The sequence below is a fragment of the Mchenga conophoros genome, linkage group LG23 (genome assembly GCF_057382185.1).
Source record: "Mchenga conophoros isolate Kocher_MC1m ecotype Shallow Benthic linkage group LG23, M_conophoros_male_GT1.1, whole genome shotgun sequence".
In the NCBI taxonomy this organism is placed as follows: domain Eukaryota; kingdom Metazoa; phylum Chordata; class Actinopteri; order Cichliformes; family Cichlidae; genus Mchenga; species Mchenga conophoros.
Genome location: NC_140547.1, coordinates 4,370,791 through 4,387,492, shown reverse-complemented (window position 1 = coordinate 4,387,492; position 16,702 = coordinate 4,370,791). Strand labels below are relative to the sequence as shown.

Sequence of the window (16,702 nt, the reverse complement as noted above, 5' to 3'; positions counted from 1 at the left end):
TGACTTCTTTTTGTTCTTTTGCTCTCTCAGTGATGCGTTTGCAAAGTTGCTGGAGTCGGGAGATCTGAAGAGCAGCTCTGTCAGACTGGAGGGAGTTAACATGCCCTTCCATCACCTTCTGGCCAGGATCTGCTTCCACCACCACTTTTCTGGTACCTTTACATTATCACTTTTTTCGGGGGACCTGAAACCTGTGCTATTTCACATGCAGGAAATTACAATCATCAGAGGGGAATGTTTGAAAAGTGTATTAATGCTGGGTAATTTTGACATTAATTCTGATGCGCTGCATTTGTGATTGTGCTTCTTTCTCGTCTTTGATTAGTTGTGGAAAGGATCGACTCCTGTGCCTCCATGTACAGCAGGTCTATCCAGGGTCACCATGTCTGTCTGCTGGTCAAAACTGTAAGCGACAATAACATAAATCTGAGTTAAAACCGAAGATGAAAAGAGTTTTCAGGTGGTGATGCTGACATTGTCCCCCACTTCTCTCCCCCTCTCTCCCAGTCTGGTCAGACTGTGTCCATTGACGCTAAATGTGACGAGCCAACGCTGCTTGGGAATGTGCTGGATGAGATCAAGCAGACCTTCTCTCAGTGCTGATTGTGTCTGACAGCCGAAGGGTGCCCCACCCTCCACCCTACCGCTCCATCCCGCCCCTCCCTCACTGAAACACAACATAATCACGTTACGAAACACTGCGACTGGCACTTCCAGTATCGCCCTATTTATTAGTCTGCAGATTTGCAAGATTTCTTTCCCCTTCTCAGCTTCTCCAGCGCCCCACACTTTGCCCCTCTTTGCACTCTGTGGTCACTCCCTCACACTTGATGTTGCTTTACAGACTCATTGTGTACATGCTTCATCTTCTCTGCAGTGTAATTTTCATTTTTACTTCCTAGTTTTCAAACAGCCGCCCTGTTGCACCCCGACTCTGACTGAGCTCCCATTTCTGGACGCCTGGCGTCCTCTTCTCTTTCCTGCGTCTCTTTCCGCCCTCCACTCTGTCGGGAATTCAATCTGTGACGGTCGCGTCATGTAATGTTGACAACTGGACTTTTGCTGTTAATGGTTGAATTGTATTTTTACTGTTTTGACGTTTTTGTCTTTGGTTTGTTTTGTTGTTTTGTCTTTTCTTTTTCTTTATCTTTGTCTGAAACCTGACTACGCCTTCATCTAATCCCCTTCTTTACTGCTCACTAAAATCTGTGTGTGCTGCTCATCTGTGTAGGCCTTGAAAAAAGATAAATCAGGTGATTGACTCTTTTTTCAGACTAGATGGGCGCTATAACCTGCTCACCCACCACTGACCTGGTGCCTGGAGAAGACCAGACACTGGGCAAGTGCAATGAGAGGAGAGCAGAGGTGAAACCAAAGCTACAAATAAGGCATGGGTTTTAAGCTTGTATCGGGGTGCTTTTGCCCTACTTGCCTCTTGGCGAGGCTCAGAGCAGATCTGCTGGTGTTTAGTTGAACCGAATCCTTGTGTCTCTACGGGTGATTGTACAGTAGTTCAGTAGTTTTGCTCTGTGCCTTAGCCCTGCAGTCTGACCTACTCCGGCACTTCATAAGTCTTGTAGAGCCCCCACCTCTCCCCTGAGTGCACTGATCTAACAGTGCTAAACTGCAGATTGACCCTCCCCAAGGACTTTGAACATATCATTCCTTTGGCAAATCCAGTGCAATGTGAGGTTTCTATTACACCTGACAAAGCCACCTGTGTTCTACCACGCATGGATGGTTTAGTTATTGTATAGAAGATGTAATAATATTGTAAAGCAGGATGCTGTTCTTTGTCTGAAGGCAGGTCGTCACTTGGCCAACGTGTTCACGGAATAATCTGACGTAAAGAGCTGACATCACTGTCCTCTGTGGGGGGGGAAAGACAACCTGTGACAAGTTAAAGGACACCACACTTATACTCCCAGTCTGCCTGTACTGTTTCTTTTAAAACTGCTGGTCTGCATATGAGATTGCTAAAAGTCATTTACTACTAAGCGGACGCTGTTAACTGGTCAGTGGCTTGAGGCGCCCTGTGAGTCAGTATTAATCAACACGGCTTCCACAGTAAGGAAGCATCGCCTCTGTCAGCAGCAGCAGTTGTGTGGTTTTTGTCTGTCCTCGTGAAATATTTGCGCCCGTCTCCCTCTCATGCATCACAGAAAAAGCCAGCTGACCCACCCATATAAATCCCCCCATGTTTCTTTTTCCCTCCAGAAACTGCCTTGCTACTTTGTGTGTATGTGTGTGTTAGGAGAGTCTTTAAAGAAAACACAACACCCGACTTCCTGCTGAACTCTGTTTGTCTTCATTTGGATCATTCATGTTTAAAGCAACCACCCCGTCCACTTCAACTGATCCTTGTAGTAGCAAGAGTGAAAGGAAAAAAAGACTTGGTAGCGTCTCTGTTCATATATATACTGGTAAGGCCCTCCTCTCTTGCATTTGTCTGCTATTGTAGATAAGAAATATAATGATGTCTGGCCTGAAGGTCAAGTCAGCCATTCCACTAGATTTTCAGTAGTAAAGTCTGAAATCAGAGGTGATCAGCTGTTTTTCAGGAACGTCAGTAGAAAAAAATTATGTACGCGCTCCCTGTTCCTGAAAATGATATCCATGAATCTGAGAAACGACTTCTCTAATCATACGCTGTCCTAATACTGATCATTCTGTGCATACTGTTAGATTAAAATTTGTATATTGCATGATTAGGAATGTACACTTTTATTTTCCTTGTTTCTTTCCCATGGTCATGCTTACACAGACAAAGATGTCATTCCATTTTCTCTTGTTTTTCCTACTTTTTTTTTTTTAAATGAGGTTTTCTTGACCATTCTCTATTTTTGATGGTATTGTGTTTTTATCTATTCTAAGTGCAGACAATTAAAAGAAGTGATACCATTGAATGTTTTAAAATTATTAGTCACAGGGGAAGGAAGGGGGTTCTGTTTGGTGTCGCACCACTGAGGACATGGGGCTCACAATAACAGTAGAACAGGTTACGTGAAGCAGTGTACTGAGAGGCAAACCCGCTCTGTCTTAATGCTCTGTTGGTTCAGCTGTAATGACTTATTCTACCAAGTTTGGCTTGTGACATTGAAATATACTCTCATATGACAGATTTTTGAAGGTCCTGTCTTTTTATTTCTTCATATTCAACTCTACAATGTCATATTCAGAAGGGGACAACATAAATTACATTTCCTTCAAAGAAATTCCACTCAACAAAAAAATAAATAAATAAATAAAAGCTGTAAGAAGATGCTGTAGTCCTTTTGTGTGTGTGTGTGTGTGTGTGTGCGCGTGTTAAAGTGAGCCAATAAGCATACAAAAAACTAGTTTTGAATGAAATGATAGAAACCTGGAGTGTATACGTGTAGATGAAGATATGTTCTTGGCAAATTAATACCCGTCTCTTTATCAATAAAGCAAGATGTGCCGCTTTGAACTTCAATTCCCAGAAAGCCTAGCAGCAGAAGTAATCGAGACCCCTGACTGACAGCGAGCAGCTGAGTTGAGAAAAGTTGAGCAGACAAAGCCTCAGATTGATGTTTTATGAAAAAATTGATTGTTTTATCGAAATTGCCGCTTGGCCAACCTCCCTTTCCTCCTTAAGGCACCCGATAAAAAGAGGAGGCTGAAAAGCTTTCGGTAGCAAAGATAACCGAGATCAAAATGAATTTCCGGTATAGACTTTCAAAACAAAGCTCGCGATTCGAACTGTATTTTTCTCTAAGAGCAAGCAAAAATGGACACTTATGTATGTTTAACTAGAAGTACATTAAACGACACAAAACCTAAAAATAAAGACTCTACCTTCATCATAAACAATGAACATCCTAACTGTAAGGTCTTAAGAAGTTGTTTACCTGAGAGAGTGCAACTAGGGTAAAGGTCAAAAGAGAGAGGGGTAAATTGTGCAGTGCTGTGAGAAAGTATTGGCCCCCTTCCTGATTTTTTTTTCTTTCTTTTTTTTGCATATTTGTCTCACTAACATGTTTCAGTTTAAAGAAATGTTAGGCAAGCTAAACAAATGCAAAATGCAGTTTTAAATGATGGTTTCATTTATTAAAGGAGAAAAGCTATCCAAACCTGCCCTGTGTGAAAGAGCTAGTAACCTAATAACTGTTTGTGCCAGCCAGTGAGATCTGCAATCAAGCATTTGTGAAAACTGGCAATGAGTCTTTCACACTGCTGTGGAGGAATTTTGGTCATGAGAAAGTAAGTTTATCAGACCTGGACTTTGATTAGGCAACCACAAAATCAAAACTTTAATTTTTCTTTCAAAGGTGGACTTGGTGAGATATTCTCCTTCAGGATTTTCTGGCAGACAGCAGAATTCATGGGTCTATCATTTACAGCAAGTCACCCAGGTCAATTCCATTTCCCAGATTGGATTCCGTGGACCGACACCCTTTCTATTTTCAAGGTTTAAAACTTTTGATAAAGCATTTAGTTGGGGCTGGATCAGCTGACCCTGACTCCTCCCTTAATTATGCTGTAACAGGCCAATAGTCAGTTGGGGGCTTCCTGTGATGCACTGAATGTTTCTTCTTCACTTACCTTATTCACTCACTATGTGTTTACACCCCACTCTGCATTTAATCAGTAGTTATTATTAATCTCTGGCACAAACACAAATGTTTGTGTTGTTCCGTTTTCCTTCTCTCACCCCCAACCACTCGATGGATACCCCTGCCTGAGGTTTCTTCCTGTTGTAAGGGGTTTTTTCCTTCCCACTGTCACCAAGTGCTTGCTCACAGGAGGTGGTTTGATTGTTACAGTTTTCGCTGTACTATTGTAGGGTCTTTATCTTGCAGAATAAAGTGCCTTGAGGCGACTGCTCTTGTGATTTGAAAAATGAAAGCATATTTTAAAAACTTTGTTTTGTATTTATATGGGTTAAACTATGATAAATATATACTTTTATTAATGACATAATATCACAAATTTGTTTGACGATCTCAAACAGACAAGTTTGAAAAATTAGCAAAAAAATAAGAATTCAGGGGGGGTCACAGCTGTCTGATATGGGCTACTGATACTTTAGAGTTTTATTTTGAAGAATGTCACCGGAAATAAGGCAAGTAATGCCTTCGACTTGATAACGGTAGGTTCATGGTCGTTGGGGCTCCGTTGGATTGTTCACAACAACAGAGAGGAAGGCGCACCAGCTCCGGCCAAATAAAGCCCAGCCGCGTTTTGGCACCGCACACAAACGGAAACCAACCGTTCCTGCGTGACGAGCGCCGTTCTTCTACTGTTAGCTGTTGTTTGTAACGAGCTAGCTTTGTCCTTCGCAGTCACAGCTGTGGTGGGTCGCTGATATATTTTTTTTTATATAAAAATCGCCGTGGAATATGGCTCAGAATAGACATCATGTAGCCAGTTCCCAAAAAGCATTAATGTTGGAGATGAAAAGTCTCCAAGATGAGCCGGTCGAAGGGTTCAAAATAACTTTGGTGGACGAGTCGGACCTGTACAACTGGGAAGTAGCGATATTCGGACCCCCGAATACACACTACGAGGGTGGTTATTTTAAGGTGAGTGGCTAATGTTAGCTAGCAGTCCGTCTATTGTTCTTTAACTGGTTAGTTTTACTGTATATTTCAGTAATTTGATCATACAGGGCAACCAAGCGACCAACCTCACCCTTCATGTAACCGTTTCCACCAGCAGCAGGTAATAGTTAATAACGTTAACTTGGCTAATTGCCCCCTGTTTAGCGTTATTGTGACAAATACTTCTTTGTTTAACTTTAAACCAACAAGACTCCATGAGAACTTTGTTGCTTGGGCATATTTTTCCATCAAAACACAGATTAGGTCTCTTACAGATCTGACATGTGCCCGAGTTACTTTTTTGTTGGCTTGAAACAAAAGGTTGTTGAGCATAACCGCCTCCAGCACTACCTTGATAGTTAAGCTCATCATCTATCTCGCTAATTCAATCCTTTTCTTTGTGTTCATCATTACAATTTAGCAGCCCTGGCTTGAGTACTTTTTTTTGTTGGTTATTCAAATGTACCATACATACATGCATGGTACTAACCTAAATGGCTTCCAGCCTTAACTTGTCTAACTTGTGTAGTGACTCATAATTTGTTTTCTCGTCTACTTCCTCCCTTGAGAGTAAAGATGCGTTGGTTTTGTTCCTGTTTAACAGAATTTGTGCTGATTATAAACCGCCGCCATCGTATTTCCGTCTTCAGAAGATTTCTGCGGCTGATGTTTGAGTGTGCCATTTCTCTGCCCTTTAACCCCCTGAGTACTGACCATTAAGTAGTGTTTTAAAGTTCTAGTACAAGTTTTTATATTGGCATGTCATGTTTTCTAATTCTAACGTTCAAACGTTGCAACTCACTGGAGTCATTGTTTTTGGTGTTGTGATGCTCATCCTGGAGGGCGATTGGATTCATTACTTTGTTTATGTTTAGTGCAATAAAGCCCCAAGTAGCTGTGCTTCAGATTTTTTTTGTTTTTATTTAATTTAATTTTTTTTACTGTGTATAAAAAAAACAAAACAAACAGATGACAAGCCTTTTATTGACGTGGCACAATAATGTTTGCTTGAAACCCGAATATAATTTGCAGAAAAGCAAAGTAACAAATTCTGCACGATTGCTTTACAATGACTTGGTTTTATTTCCTCCCAATGCTAAGCCTGTTTTGTATCCATACAACAGTTGTTAAGCTGTAAATGATTAATATTGTCTGCAGACCTCATGTAACACCACCCTTCTTGCACACTGTCCCTTCAGCTGTCCTGAGGTTTTTTTGTAGTTCCAGTTCCTAAGAAGCAGTCTTCATTTTGCCTCTGCTCTTTTTAAAGCCTGTAAGCGCAAACGGAGGGGCCCGACCAGGCTCCCGTAGACGGTGTTCAGTGGGTCTGTGTGGTTGCCGTGTACAGGATTCCTTTGTTGGGCCAGGAATGCACAGCTTGGCTGTGAAATCTGCCGCATGGCTGTGACTCATTGTTCTGTGCTGGGTTTCTATCCGACCAGTTTGCAATATTCAGAAGAGAGAAGGGAGGGGGGAAAAAGAGGAGAGGGAAAGAACCACCTCTTTTTGGTGTTCCCAAAACAAACAAAGAGTTATGACTCGCTGTGAGGCCTGTTCATCTGAAGCGGGGCTGATACTGACGTCACGTGCAACCTGGCTGACTCAGGCGTTTATTTCACATGGGTGTTTCTTTGAAAAAGGCACACCATGACGAACACATTATGCATGCAGGCGGGCACGCACAGAGTGGACCGAGACGTATTGAAGTGTCACTCACACAGGATTAGATAACTGTCCTGGTTGCTTTAGTAAACACACGGTGCAGAAGTAAACACACAGTGCCTGATAATGATAAGCTGACCATGACCTGTGACTTTCATATACTCGCTGGTGCTAACACCCATTTGCTGACATTTCTGTGTATTCATGTGAGGAATCCATTTGGGTTCTGAGACTCTGACGTTTACTGACTTTGGCCTGTAGTAAGCTGTGGTCTTGGGACATGAACAGCTGAGTTGGCCAGAGCAGTGGTTCCCATACTAGGTGCTGAGAAAGGTCAAGGTGTGCTTGGGGATTTAACGACACTACCTGAAAAGGACTGATAATTAGTAGTGGTGGGGGGAAAGAATCAATACAGCATAGCATCAGTATTTTTTGTGGCAGTATTGAAGTGATACAGGGACACCAAATATTGATATTTTCTTAAATGATATCAAATATTTTGGGAATACTGGAAACAAGAGGGCACATCTCATGCTCCACCATCCTGTGATAATGTTAGCTGAGGAAGCTTGCATTAAATCAGCTCAACTGAAAAACCATCCAACACTGGACAAACTTAATTATCTCCTAATTAAGCTAATGGCTCAGTCACAGGAGTAGAAATAGGGCCGCAACCTTCTTGCAACTACAAATCAAAGCATAAAAACGGTGGCTGTCTGGTGATTGCATTTTTTTTTTTTGTACATTCTGCAACCGATTGATTGGCGACTAGGCTGCCCGTACCCTCATGGTGTTTCACGCTCACGACCAGTTTTGGTGGCGAGGTGATTGCACAGGTTAAAGGAGGCACTCTTTCTGCAAATGTTTGCAGTCTGAGTTGTACTGACGGCAATCACTCTCAGAAATAATTGATGTCTAATTTATAAATGCAGGCAAACGGCCAAGATCTAAGTGCAAATGGAATTATATGTGTGTGATATTTTTATTTTTTTTTGACAATTTATCACAGTAATTGCTGTATTATCAGAAACTGATTGCATCGTATTGGCAACTTGACCCCATTCAACCACAGACTGATAGCAGCATTGACGATCTCATTTCGCAGCAAAAGATAAACTAAAGCAAGATGGTGTTATCTTATTTAAAACTGACAAAGTTTGAGGATGTAATTTGTGGTTGGAAAAAAAGGTGATAAATGTTAAACCTTGCAAAATGTTAAAAGTTGCATTAATATTGTATCAGGAGTGAAGTATTGTGATAATATTGCACCGTGAGGCTTAAATATGAAAACTTTGGTAATGCAGAGAGTTTAAAAATATTCTCAGTGCAGGAAACTGTGTGTAGATTACACTGAGTGTAATGAGTGTTTGACTCTCTCACTCTGCTTTTTCTTCTTCTTCTTCTTCTTTCTCCTCACATCTGTTTGTCCCCGGGGATAAGATTTGAGTCACACAGCTAAAAACACTCCACGGCTTTAACAGCTTACTCACCAGCCCAAATCATAGGAAGCATAGTATCACGTATCGAGTGTGACTGCTGCAGAACTTTAGATGTTTGCGTATTCACAGATTTATCTAGTGAGCAGCGACTTGTTGATGATTTGAACTTGAATTGCAGTCCTTTAAAATTAGTTACAGAACATGGACACAATACAAATTCAGCAAAGTTTAACAGCTGTGACAGTCAGAGACGTCATGAAAGAGGCACTGCACTCAAATAGTCCCGAATTGATGCAAGAAGGCAGATGGAATTAGTTTTATTCACCTTTGACTGGTGGTTCAAATATAAAAGTGCAATGTTTTATGTGCAGGTGAGCACTGAAGTTCAGGCTTTAACAATCAGTGTTTTTAAGATGGCTAGTGCGGCAAGAATTGCTTCTGTAAGGACTTTAAGCTATTGTCCCACCCTGAACACGTGCAAACACTACAGTTTGCATCACAAAGTGCACCACTTCCACAAGTGTATTTAAAGCTGTGGGTTTAATTTTGCTGTCGGCAGTACATTTGATGTCTGCCGAAAACCGTAACCATTAGCCACAAGTGAAACAGCCCAGACATTTTTAATTTTGCCAAACGTTTTCTAGAACACACTGACATGAGGCGGGGTCGGCCAGGTCACCAAGTCGTATGACAGAGACATTTTTACTTTGCCTGAAACAAAATAGTTAGTTCACCATTTGCTACATTTCTGTATATTTGTACTGCTTCTAATACCTCTGTGTTGGAATAACCTAAAGCATTGAACTGATCGTAGCTCTGTACTCTCCAGGAGGAGGTTTTTGTTTTTCGCCCTCCACTTCAAAAGCAGCAAAAGATGCAGCATTCACTATTTATGTCCACAGATACCGTCATCTAATTATGCTTCGCAGGAAAGTTTCCTGTGGTGACTTGTAGATCTCTCACTATGTGTCAAGTGGCACAGGTCTTTTGAAGGTTGGGTGGAGGGGCTGTGTCAACTTTCTTACTTGAGGTCATAGTGTAAATGAGGGATCTGCATCTTCAAGTCAAGCGTTTTTCTCGACTGACAGACCCCCATGTTCACAGCTGTTATGAGAGAGGAGAGCTGCCCTTTGGTTTTTGCCCGGGGCTGTCTGTTTTTGTTTTAAAGCACTTGACAATCAGATGACAGACACTGTTTGCGATCAAGAAGCTGACTTTGTAGTTGCACCTTCCTAATATGCTACAGAATTTGTACATGTTCTCTGTTAGCCTTGCAGTAGCAATAGAAGAGAGTGTAAAAAAAAAAAAAAAAAAAAAAAACCTAACCTGACTGCAGTGTGCCTGGCTGAGCTGCTGGAGTCATGTTTCCCCCTCTGGCTGTGTCACAGAGAAACAAGAGCAGGGTAGAGGGGAGGAAAAAACCCTCCAAAAAACAGGGAATATTGAAGGGGCCAGATCAAGAGCAGGCACAGCCCTTTTCCTTGCAATGCCCCCCCGCTTTGAAGGCGCAGCCTGCTGTGAGCAGAAGTGAGTGTGAGGCTCTGGTAGACGGTTATAACCATCCCCTGAAGCCCTGGCAGTGTGTTCTCTTCCTCTTCCTGTTTGGGCCACTGGTGCAATAATCATCTCTGAGACGTGGCTCGGTGGGCTTCTTGAAATGTCCTTGTGCTAAGATCACCTAAGAGTTGTTTGAAATATATCTGTATTACAGTTTGCAACAACCAGAAGGATGAGAATTAAAAACAACTGAAGAGAAAGGGGAGTCTGTTGGATCTGAACCTGTTAGTCTCACAGATCTGCACGTGCTGTGTGGAATCTGCTCGGTGCCGGGGCCGTTTTCCTTGTCCTGCATATGCGTGAGAGAGGATAAGGTCTGTGGGGACGGTGAAGAGGTGCACAGGGAGAGCAGAATGATTTGTTCTGTTCAGGGTCTTTGCATTGACCTGATTTACTTCGCCTCGCTTGTCATTATCGGCAGGGTGGGCGTGCTCTTTCTCTGACTCGTTCCTTCCTCGAGGCAGCTTTTCAGGTCACAGTCAAAGATTTTCATAGAAAGAGGAAACTGATCTTCACTGTCTATGATGCGACAATAACAAGGGGAGTGTTTTATAAGTTTTTTTTGGGGGGGGGGGTTTGCCTGGCAAAAGAAAAATCAGCTGCACTTCCTGTCAGCTTCTCAGATGAGATGTTCAAAGTGAATCTCCTTCTGAGAATTAAGGCTGTTAATTGGCTTCTCGGGCCAATTATCAGGCATGACATGCAAACCAGCATATTTCAACAGATACTCTGAGAATAGCACTCTGTTTTGGGTAAACGTCTTGGTTGAGCAGCTGTATGGGAAGAGACTGAGGTAAAGACTCGGAGCAGGACCGTAGATGCATTTGAAAAGAGAACGCTGATATTGGGCATCGAAGACCCTGCTGCAGTGTCCTCGCTCCTTCTCCTCCCGTGTTTCTTATCTTCTGTCTGTTTGGAGCTGAAGCGGCTCACAGCTGCAGAGCAAATAAGCCAACCAAGCAGCCTGTCTTTGCTTGGGCCACTTCTTTACCTCATCTATGCATTATCTCCTCTATCCACATCCATCTGCAGCCATCAGCTGTATAATAGGTAGTCGTATGTAAGGTAGGTCAAAGAGCTGTTTTAGAACAGGAAAACAGTCTGAAGCCTCTTGCTAAGCTGCAATGTGAAATCGCACTCTTTCCTTTTCGCTCATGATTATTGTTAATGCATATCCCTACCTTCCTGCTTTCTTAATTGCTCTCAGGCTCGCAGGGTTATGATGAATGGGACTATTTTATGGGAAGGGTTGCCACATGGGTCTCTCAGCCTGAGGTTAAAAACTGAGATATTGATTCAACTTATTTATTCAGACGTACAGATTTGGCTGTTTCTTGACGGGCAGGGTGAGTTTGTCTCACCACAGAGCTGTGTTCTTCTTTTGAACTTCCCCACAGTTGGATAGAGTATCAGATTTCTTCCACATCTCATCACCTTTTGGTTTCACGGTATCTCGGTGGCTTTGAATAGATTTGGATGAAACTGCTTAGATGGAAGGCTCTCTGCCAGAGGTGTAAAACAAATTTTAATGGTGGTTTGGGGAGTAATTCTAGTTTTAATCCATGATATGTCCTGTGAAGTAGTTGCAACCATCTTAAAGAAGCATGTTAGAGACTCATTCACTGTTTGTTTGGGGAAAAACGGGCACTGGAAGGATGTTTCGGCACACTCGGCCAAAACCAGTCCTTGTATTATCTGTTGAGTCAGAACAGATGAAAATGAAGGAGCATTTACATAACACTTTTGTCTACGTTACCACTGAAAGTGCTTTAGGCTACAAGCTATATTTCCCCATACGTTCATACTGTGCTTTAGTCTTTGCATTTTGGCTGTGGATATGCAAAGCTGACTCCCAAAAGGCCCACCTGACCAGGAGATTGAAACCCAGAACTTTCTCACTGTGACCGAAAGTGTTGTTGAATGGCTGCTGATGATTAGTGTGGTTTATTTAAAACATCCTTACCGGTAAATGCTGTCACTGTCAGCTTATTTATTGAGCTCTAAATTACAGCAGATATTTGACTATCTATGGACATGCTGTGGAAAGGGGGAGCAACGGAGGGCCAGCTTTCCAAAATATACAAACTAATGTCTCCTTTGCCCCATTTCCAGCCAGGGGACTGATATGATCTTACTGCTTATATTGTTTTGGACTAAAAACTAAGCAATCACTGTTGCTGTATGGCCTCCTCCCCCTTCCTCCGCCCGCCTGGCTAGCTGCTATGTGTTGCACTGCTGCTAGGCTGTAATGTGTACAATGTTGGCTTGAACTCTGCACTCTGATGGGTCGCCAGTTATCTGGCAAGGCCGGTCAAACTCGGGGGTTTTATTTTTTTCAGGCCCTCTTCTCTCAGGATTGTCAACACTTCCTCTCTGCCCTGCTATGATATGGAGAGCGCAGGTTAGGATAAGCAGGCTGACTGAATTTATCTTGTGTTGTTAGTCGGGATGTACAAACTCACTCCTTCATGACAAAGACTCTTAAATGCAGAGTATTCTGTGACTATCAACAAGTCACTCAGTGTTTTGCACAGATAAAACATTTGGCTGCATGCTCGAGGGTTAAATTAGGCAAAGCGGTCAAAGAAGGCTCAAAGCTTATAAAATTATATAGAGCCCAACCCCCTTTAGTTCAAATGAAATCCCCCTCGACCTCCTCCAACTACTGCTCCTCCAACACCCCTGCTGCCAGTTCACTCCCTCTCCTGCTAGTTGGTTCACTGTGGCGAGGACCAGCTGACCATGCCGAATCAGCAAATGTACACGGGTGTGTGTGAGAGAGACTTTGGCGGGGGGGTCAGAAGGTTTCATGATGTGAGTGATGCGTTCGTGTATAATAAGTCCTGTTGGTGTGTGTGCTCCGTCACCGTCTCTCCCATGGCACGCTTTATGGAAAACGGAGGAGTGGTCTTCCACACAGGATTTACAGTGTGTGTCTGTGTGGTTGTTTTCAGTGTGAGGACACATAATGGCAGAACATGAGTGTGAGTAGTGGATTGTCTTGGGTTGCAGTGACAGCTGGAGAGGACAAACACAATGTCTTTATACCAGCACCATTACCACCCCCCCCCCCCCTCAGCCTCCGGTGTTTCTCTAAGCTCCACGCGCTTTGCAGCTGAACGGACTGCAAGCCTCCATCCCTCCCTTCCTCCACACCGTATTACATTACACTGTCATTAGCTATGTTTTGCACTGACCCTGTAGTAGGTATTTAGAGGTTTCTTTCAATCACGACTGACGCTGATCAGCGTGATTGTGGAGGTCTTCAATCAGCTGCTGCGCGTTGGCACCAGCGCTGCAGTGTAGGGCTTTGTGAAGAGAAGCAGTCAAAATAAAGCCCTCTCTCCTTGGCAGCTGTGTCTGTACTTGTGTGGTTATCTTTTTGAGGACCACTTCAGAGTTTTAGACCTTGGAAGAGAGAACATTATGGCTTGGCTTATCTGACACAGGACTGTTTGGGGCACATGTTAGGTTGGGTTTTGATGGTTAAAGTAACGCCTAGGGCGTGCATTATGTCAGTGAGTACCCCGACAGAGAGCCACACACATGCATGCTTTTATTTCTTCTGCAGAATCATTCAGACTTGCAGTTGTTTCTGACCGTGCGTGTGCGTAGATCCATTACACAATGTAAGCAAATGGCGCCAAGACTGTCTTTAATTAAAGACAAACTGTGGGTAAAGCAATCATCTTGTTGCTCGGTTGTACTAATTAGTTGAAATGGTTACCAGGCGGTGACAAGGGAAATTGGTCACAACTTGTCTGTTCATGAGAGAGAGAGAGAGAGAGAGGTAAACACTCGTCCTGTCAGTACGCTGCTAATAGGTGTCTTTTCTCACCCCAAGGCTCGGATCAAGTTTCCCATCGACTACCCGTACTCTCCACCAGCTTTCCGCTTTCTCACCAAAATGTGGCACCCGAACATCTACGAGGTAAATCTGAACAATTTTAAAAATAAAAAAAAAAGAGAGAGAGAGAGAGAAGTGACTGTCAAACGTTGACATTTTTGTGATTCGAAGTAGATTTTTTTTTTTTTTTTTTTTTTTTTTCAACATGTAGCCCTAATATTTGAATCTTTTCGCGCTTCTTAAAGGTGACTGCTTGTCTGAACATGCTTGTTTACTGTCTCATGTCCCTAGAACGGAGATGTGTGCATCTCCATCCTTCATCCACCAGTGGACGACCCACAGAGCGGTGAGCTGCCATCGGAGAGGTGGAACCCCACACAGAACGTCAGGTACACGTCAGGCTCTGGAACAACTCAAGAAAAAAAAAAAAAAAGATGATCTGCAGAGATTTTTTTTCTTTTTTCTGGCTTGTAGCGAGACCATAATGAATTTTTAATTGATTCATTTAGATGCATAATGCATTTTGTGTCTGTCGGGATTTTGCTTTAATCATAGAGTGGGAACGTTTGAACAGATCTGGAGATGCACTGGCTGTGCACCTGCTAAAGAAGGTCATTGGCCGTGGCCAGTCATGCTGATCATGGAGGATCAGGGGAGGAGCTAGACAATGTTTGTAGCCGGGCACAGACATTTTCTTACATTCGGGCGGCATTGTTGTCTTTCCTTGCTACTGGATGTAATACCAGCTCTATGGGTACATTTGTGAGCCTCTAAACAGCTTCACCATTACTCAAGTGTGGTGGCAAGACAGCAGCTACATTATGTACTTTGGAAAATGAATTTCTTTACTGCAATTTTGTCCACAGTAATGAAGCCTCAGAGCTGAATATTACAAAAGCAGTGCTGCATTTTTGCCTACAGAGCAGAAAATGTAGATGGCTGAGTCCAGATCCTGTAGCATGAAAACAGGATGATTGTTTGAGGCCTTTTCTCAGCTTGCTGCAGTTTAAATGCAGCAAACACCCAAACGTGATGTTTAATTCATACGTCTTTATTTCTGATATTTGCGTGACACAGATTGAATTACTTGGTCCCTCCAGATTCTCAGTTGTCTTTTTTTTTCTGTGCTCAGCGTAGACAAAATCCACTACGGCTGTGTCTTTCATAAAGGATCCTCCGACTGCTGCAGACAGAAGCGACAGATACAAAAGCAGCTTAATATTATTTACAGGAGGAGAGTGTGTAAAAATGTTTTGGAGGATAAAACAAACTGCCCACCCATGTTTGTGTGACTGGTCTCTTAATCACAGCTGTGTTTAGGCCAATAAAGTCAAACGCAGCAGCAGAGGCAGATGATCAGAGGGTTAACAGGCTGCTCGTCTGACCCTGACCTTCATCTCCCTCCTTCCCTCCCTCACCCTCTCTCCCTCTTTTTGTCTGTGTATGTCTGTCTTTCCATTTCTGTACACTTCTGCTTCCTGCACTCAGTGTCTCTTGTCTCGTCTTACCTCCATCTTTGCTACTCTCCGCACCGTTTCCTTCTCCTCATCCTGTATTGCCTTCAACTATTTTAATCACTCATTCCGCTGTCGGCCTCTCTCTCAGGACCATCCTGCTCAGTGTGATCTCTCTGCTGAATGAACCCAACACGTTCTCCCCCGCCAACGTGGACGCCTCCGTCATGTACCGAAAGTGGAGGGACAGCAAGGGCAAGGACAGAGAATACATCGAGATCATCAGGTACAGGAAGGAAGGAAAAACGCACTCGGCTGTCTCCTCACTTCAAACGTTTGCTTGTCTGTACAGTAGAAACAGAGCGCCACAACTGAACTTGCTCATAGCCTCATTTTTATTTATTTTTTTCACCTCTTCTGTTTCTTCCTTGCGTCTTACAGAAAGCAGGTGGTGGCTACCAAAGCGGATGCAGAGCGGGACGGTGTCAAGGTTCCTGTCACGTTGGACGAGTACTGCGTCCGAACCCAAGTCCCACCCACGGACGACGGCTCCAACCTCTTATACGATGACTACTACGATGACGAGGAGCTGGATGATGATGATGACGACGACGAGGATGACGATGAGGACTGTTGCTATGATGAGGACGACTCGGGCACTGAGGACTCCTGACCTCGCCCGCCCTGCGATATCGTCCCCCTGCTCGCTGTTCTTGTTCTCAACACCCCCATCCCACCGCTGACCGCCCTCTTCTGTCATGAACTGAACTTTGAATCCCCCTCTCCCCCCTTCTTCCCCAGTACTCACTTAGCACAGCCCCCGTCCACCTTCTGTTACATGTGCAGTCACAGCGTGCGCACTAAAACCCGATGCATTGAAGAAAAGAAGGCTACAGAGTTTTTTCTGCTTGTTTCTTACATGTTTTATTTTATTTATCTGTTCTTAGTAAAGGTTACACACAATATGCACACTCAGCAGGAAATCTTCAAAGTAATAGTTTTGGTTTCCTCACCTCCTGTTGATCTGCACTTACTAAAAATTAGCTTAGCCTTTTAGCTTCGAGTCCTATTTCTTCTGCAGGCTTTGAGTGGAACAAATCTGATGTCTGAGTTAATTTTGGTGCAGAATGGTCACACCTGCTCTTAATCACAGTCATCAGGAGACAGGTTCAGGTCGGAGTA

The 16,702-nt window shown here is 43.3% G+C and overlaps 2 protein-coding genes across 9 annotated transcripts in view; both read left to right on the top strand.

Annotated features, from left to right (window-relative positions):
• Positions 1-3,262, top strand: part of ap3d1 (adaptor related protein complex 3 subunit delta 1) — a 28,291-nt gene extending 25,029 nt beyond the window's left edge. For all 8 annotated transcript variants that reach the window (XM_085264156.1, XM_085264161.1, XM_085264163.1 and 5 more), the window contains 3 exons: positions 31-152; positions 326-405; positions 508-3,262. In XM_085264156.1, the coding sequence (XP_085120282.1) occupies positions 31-152; positions 326-405; positions 508-603 (298 nt within the window). In that variant the 3' untranslated portion in view covers positions 604-3,262. The remainder of the gene's footprint in view (positions 1-30; positions 153-325; positions 406-507) is intronic.
• Positions 3,263-5,096: 1,834 nt separating this feature from the next.
• Positions 5,097-16,408, top strand: cdc34a (cell division cycle 34 homolog (S. cerevisiae) a). The gene is made up of 5 exons (XM_085264610.1): positions 5,097-5,543; positions 14,064-14,150; positions 14,358-14,455; positions 15,672-15,806; positions 15,962-16,408. The coding sequence occupies exons 1-5, from the start codon at positions 5,361-5,363 to the stop codon at positions 16,191-16,193; spliced, it is 735 nt and encodes a 244-aa protein (XP_085120736.1). The 5' UTR covers positions 5,097-5,360; the 3' UTR covers positions 16,194-16,408.
• Positions 16,409-16,702: the final 294 nt, after the last annotated feature.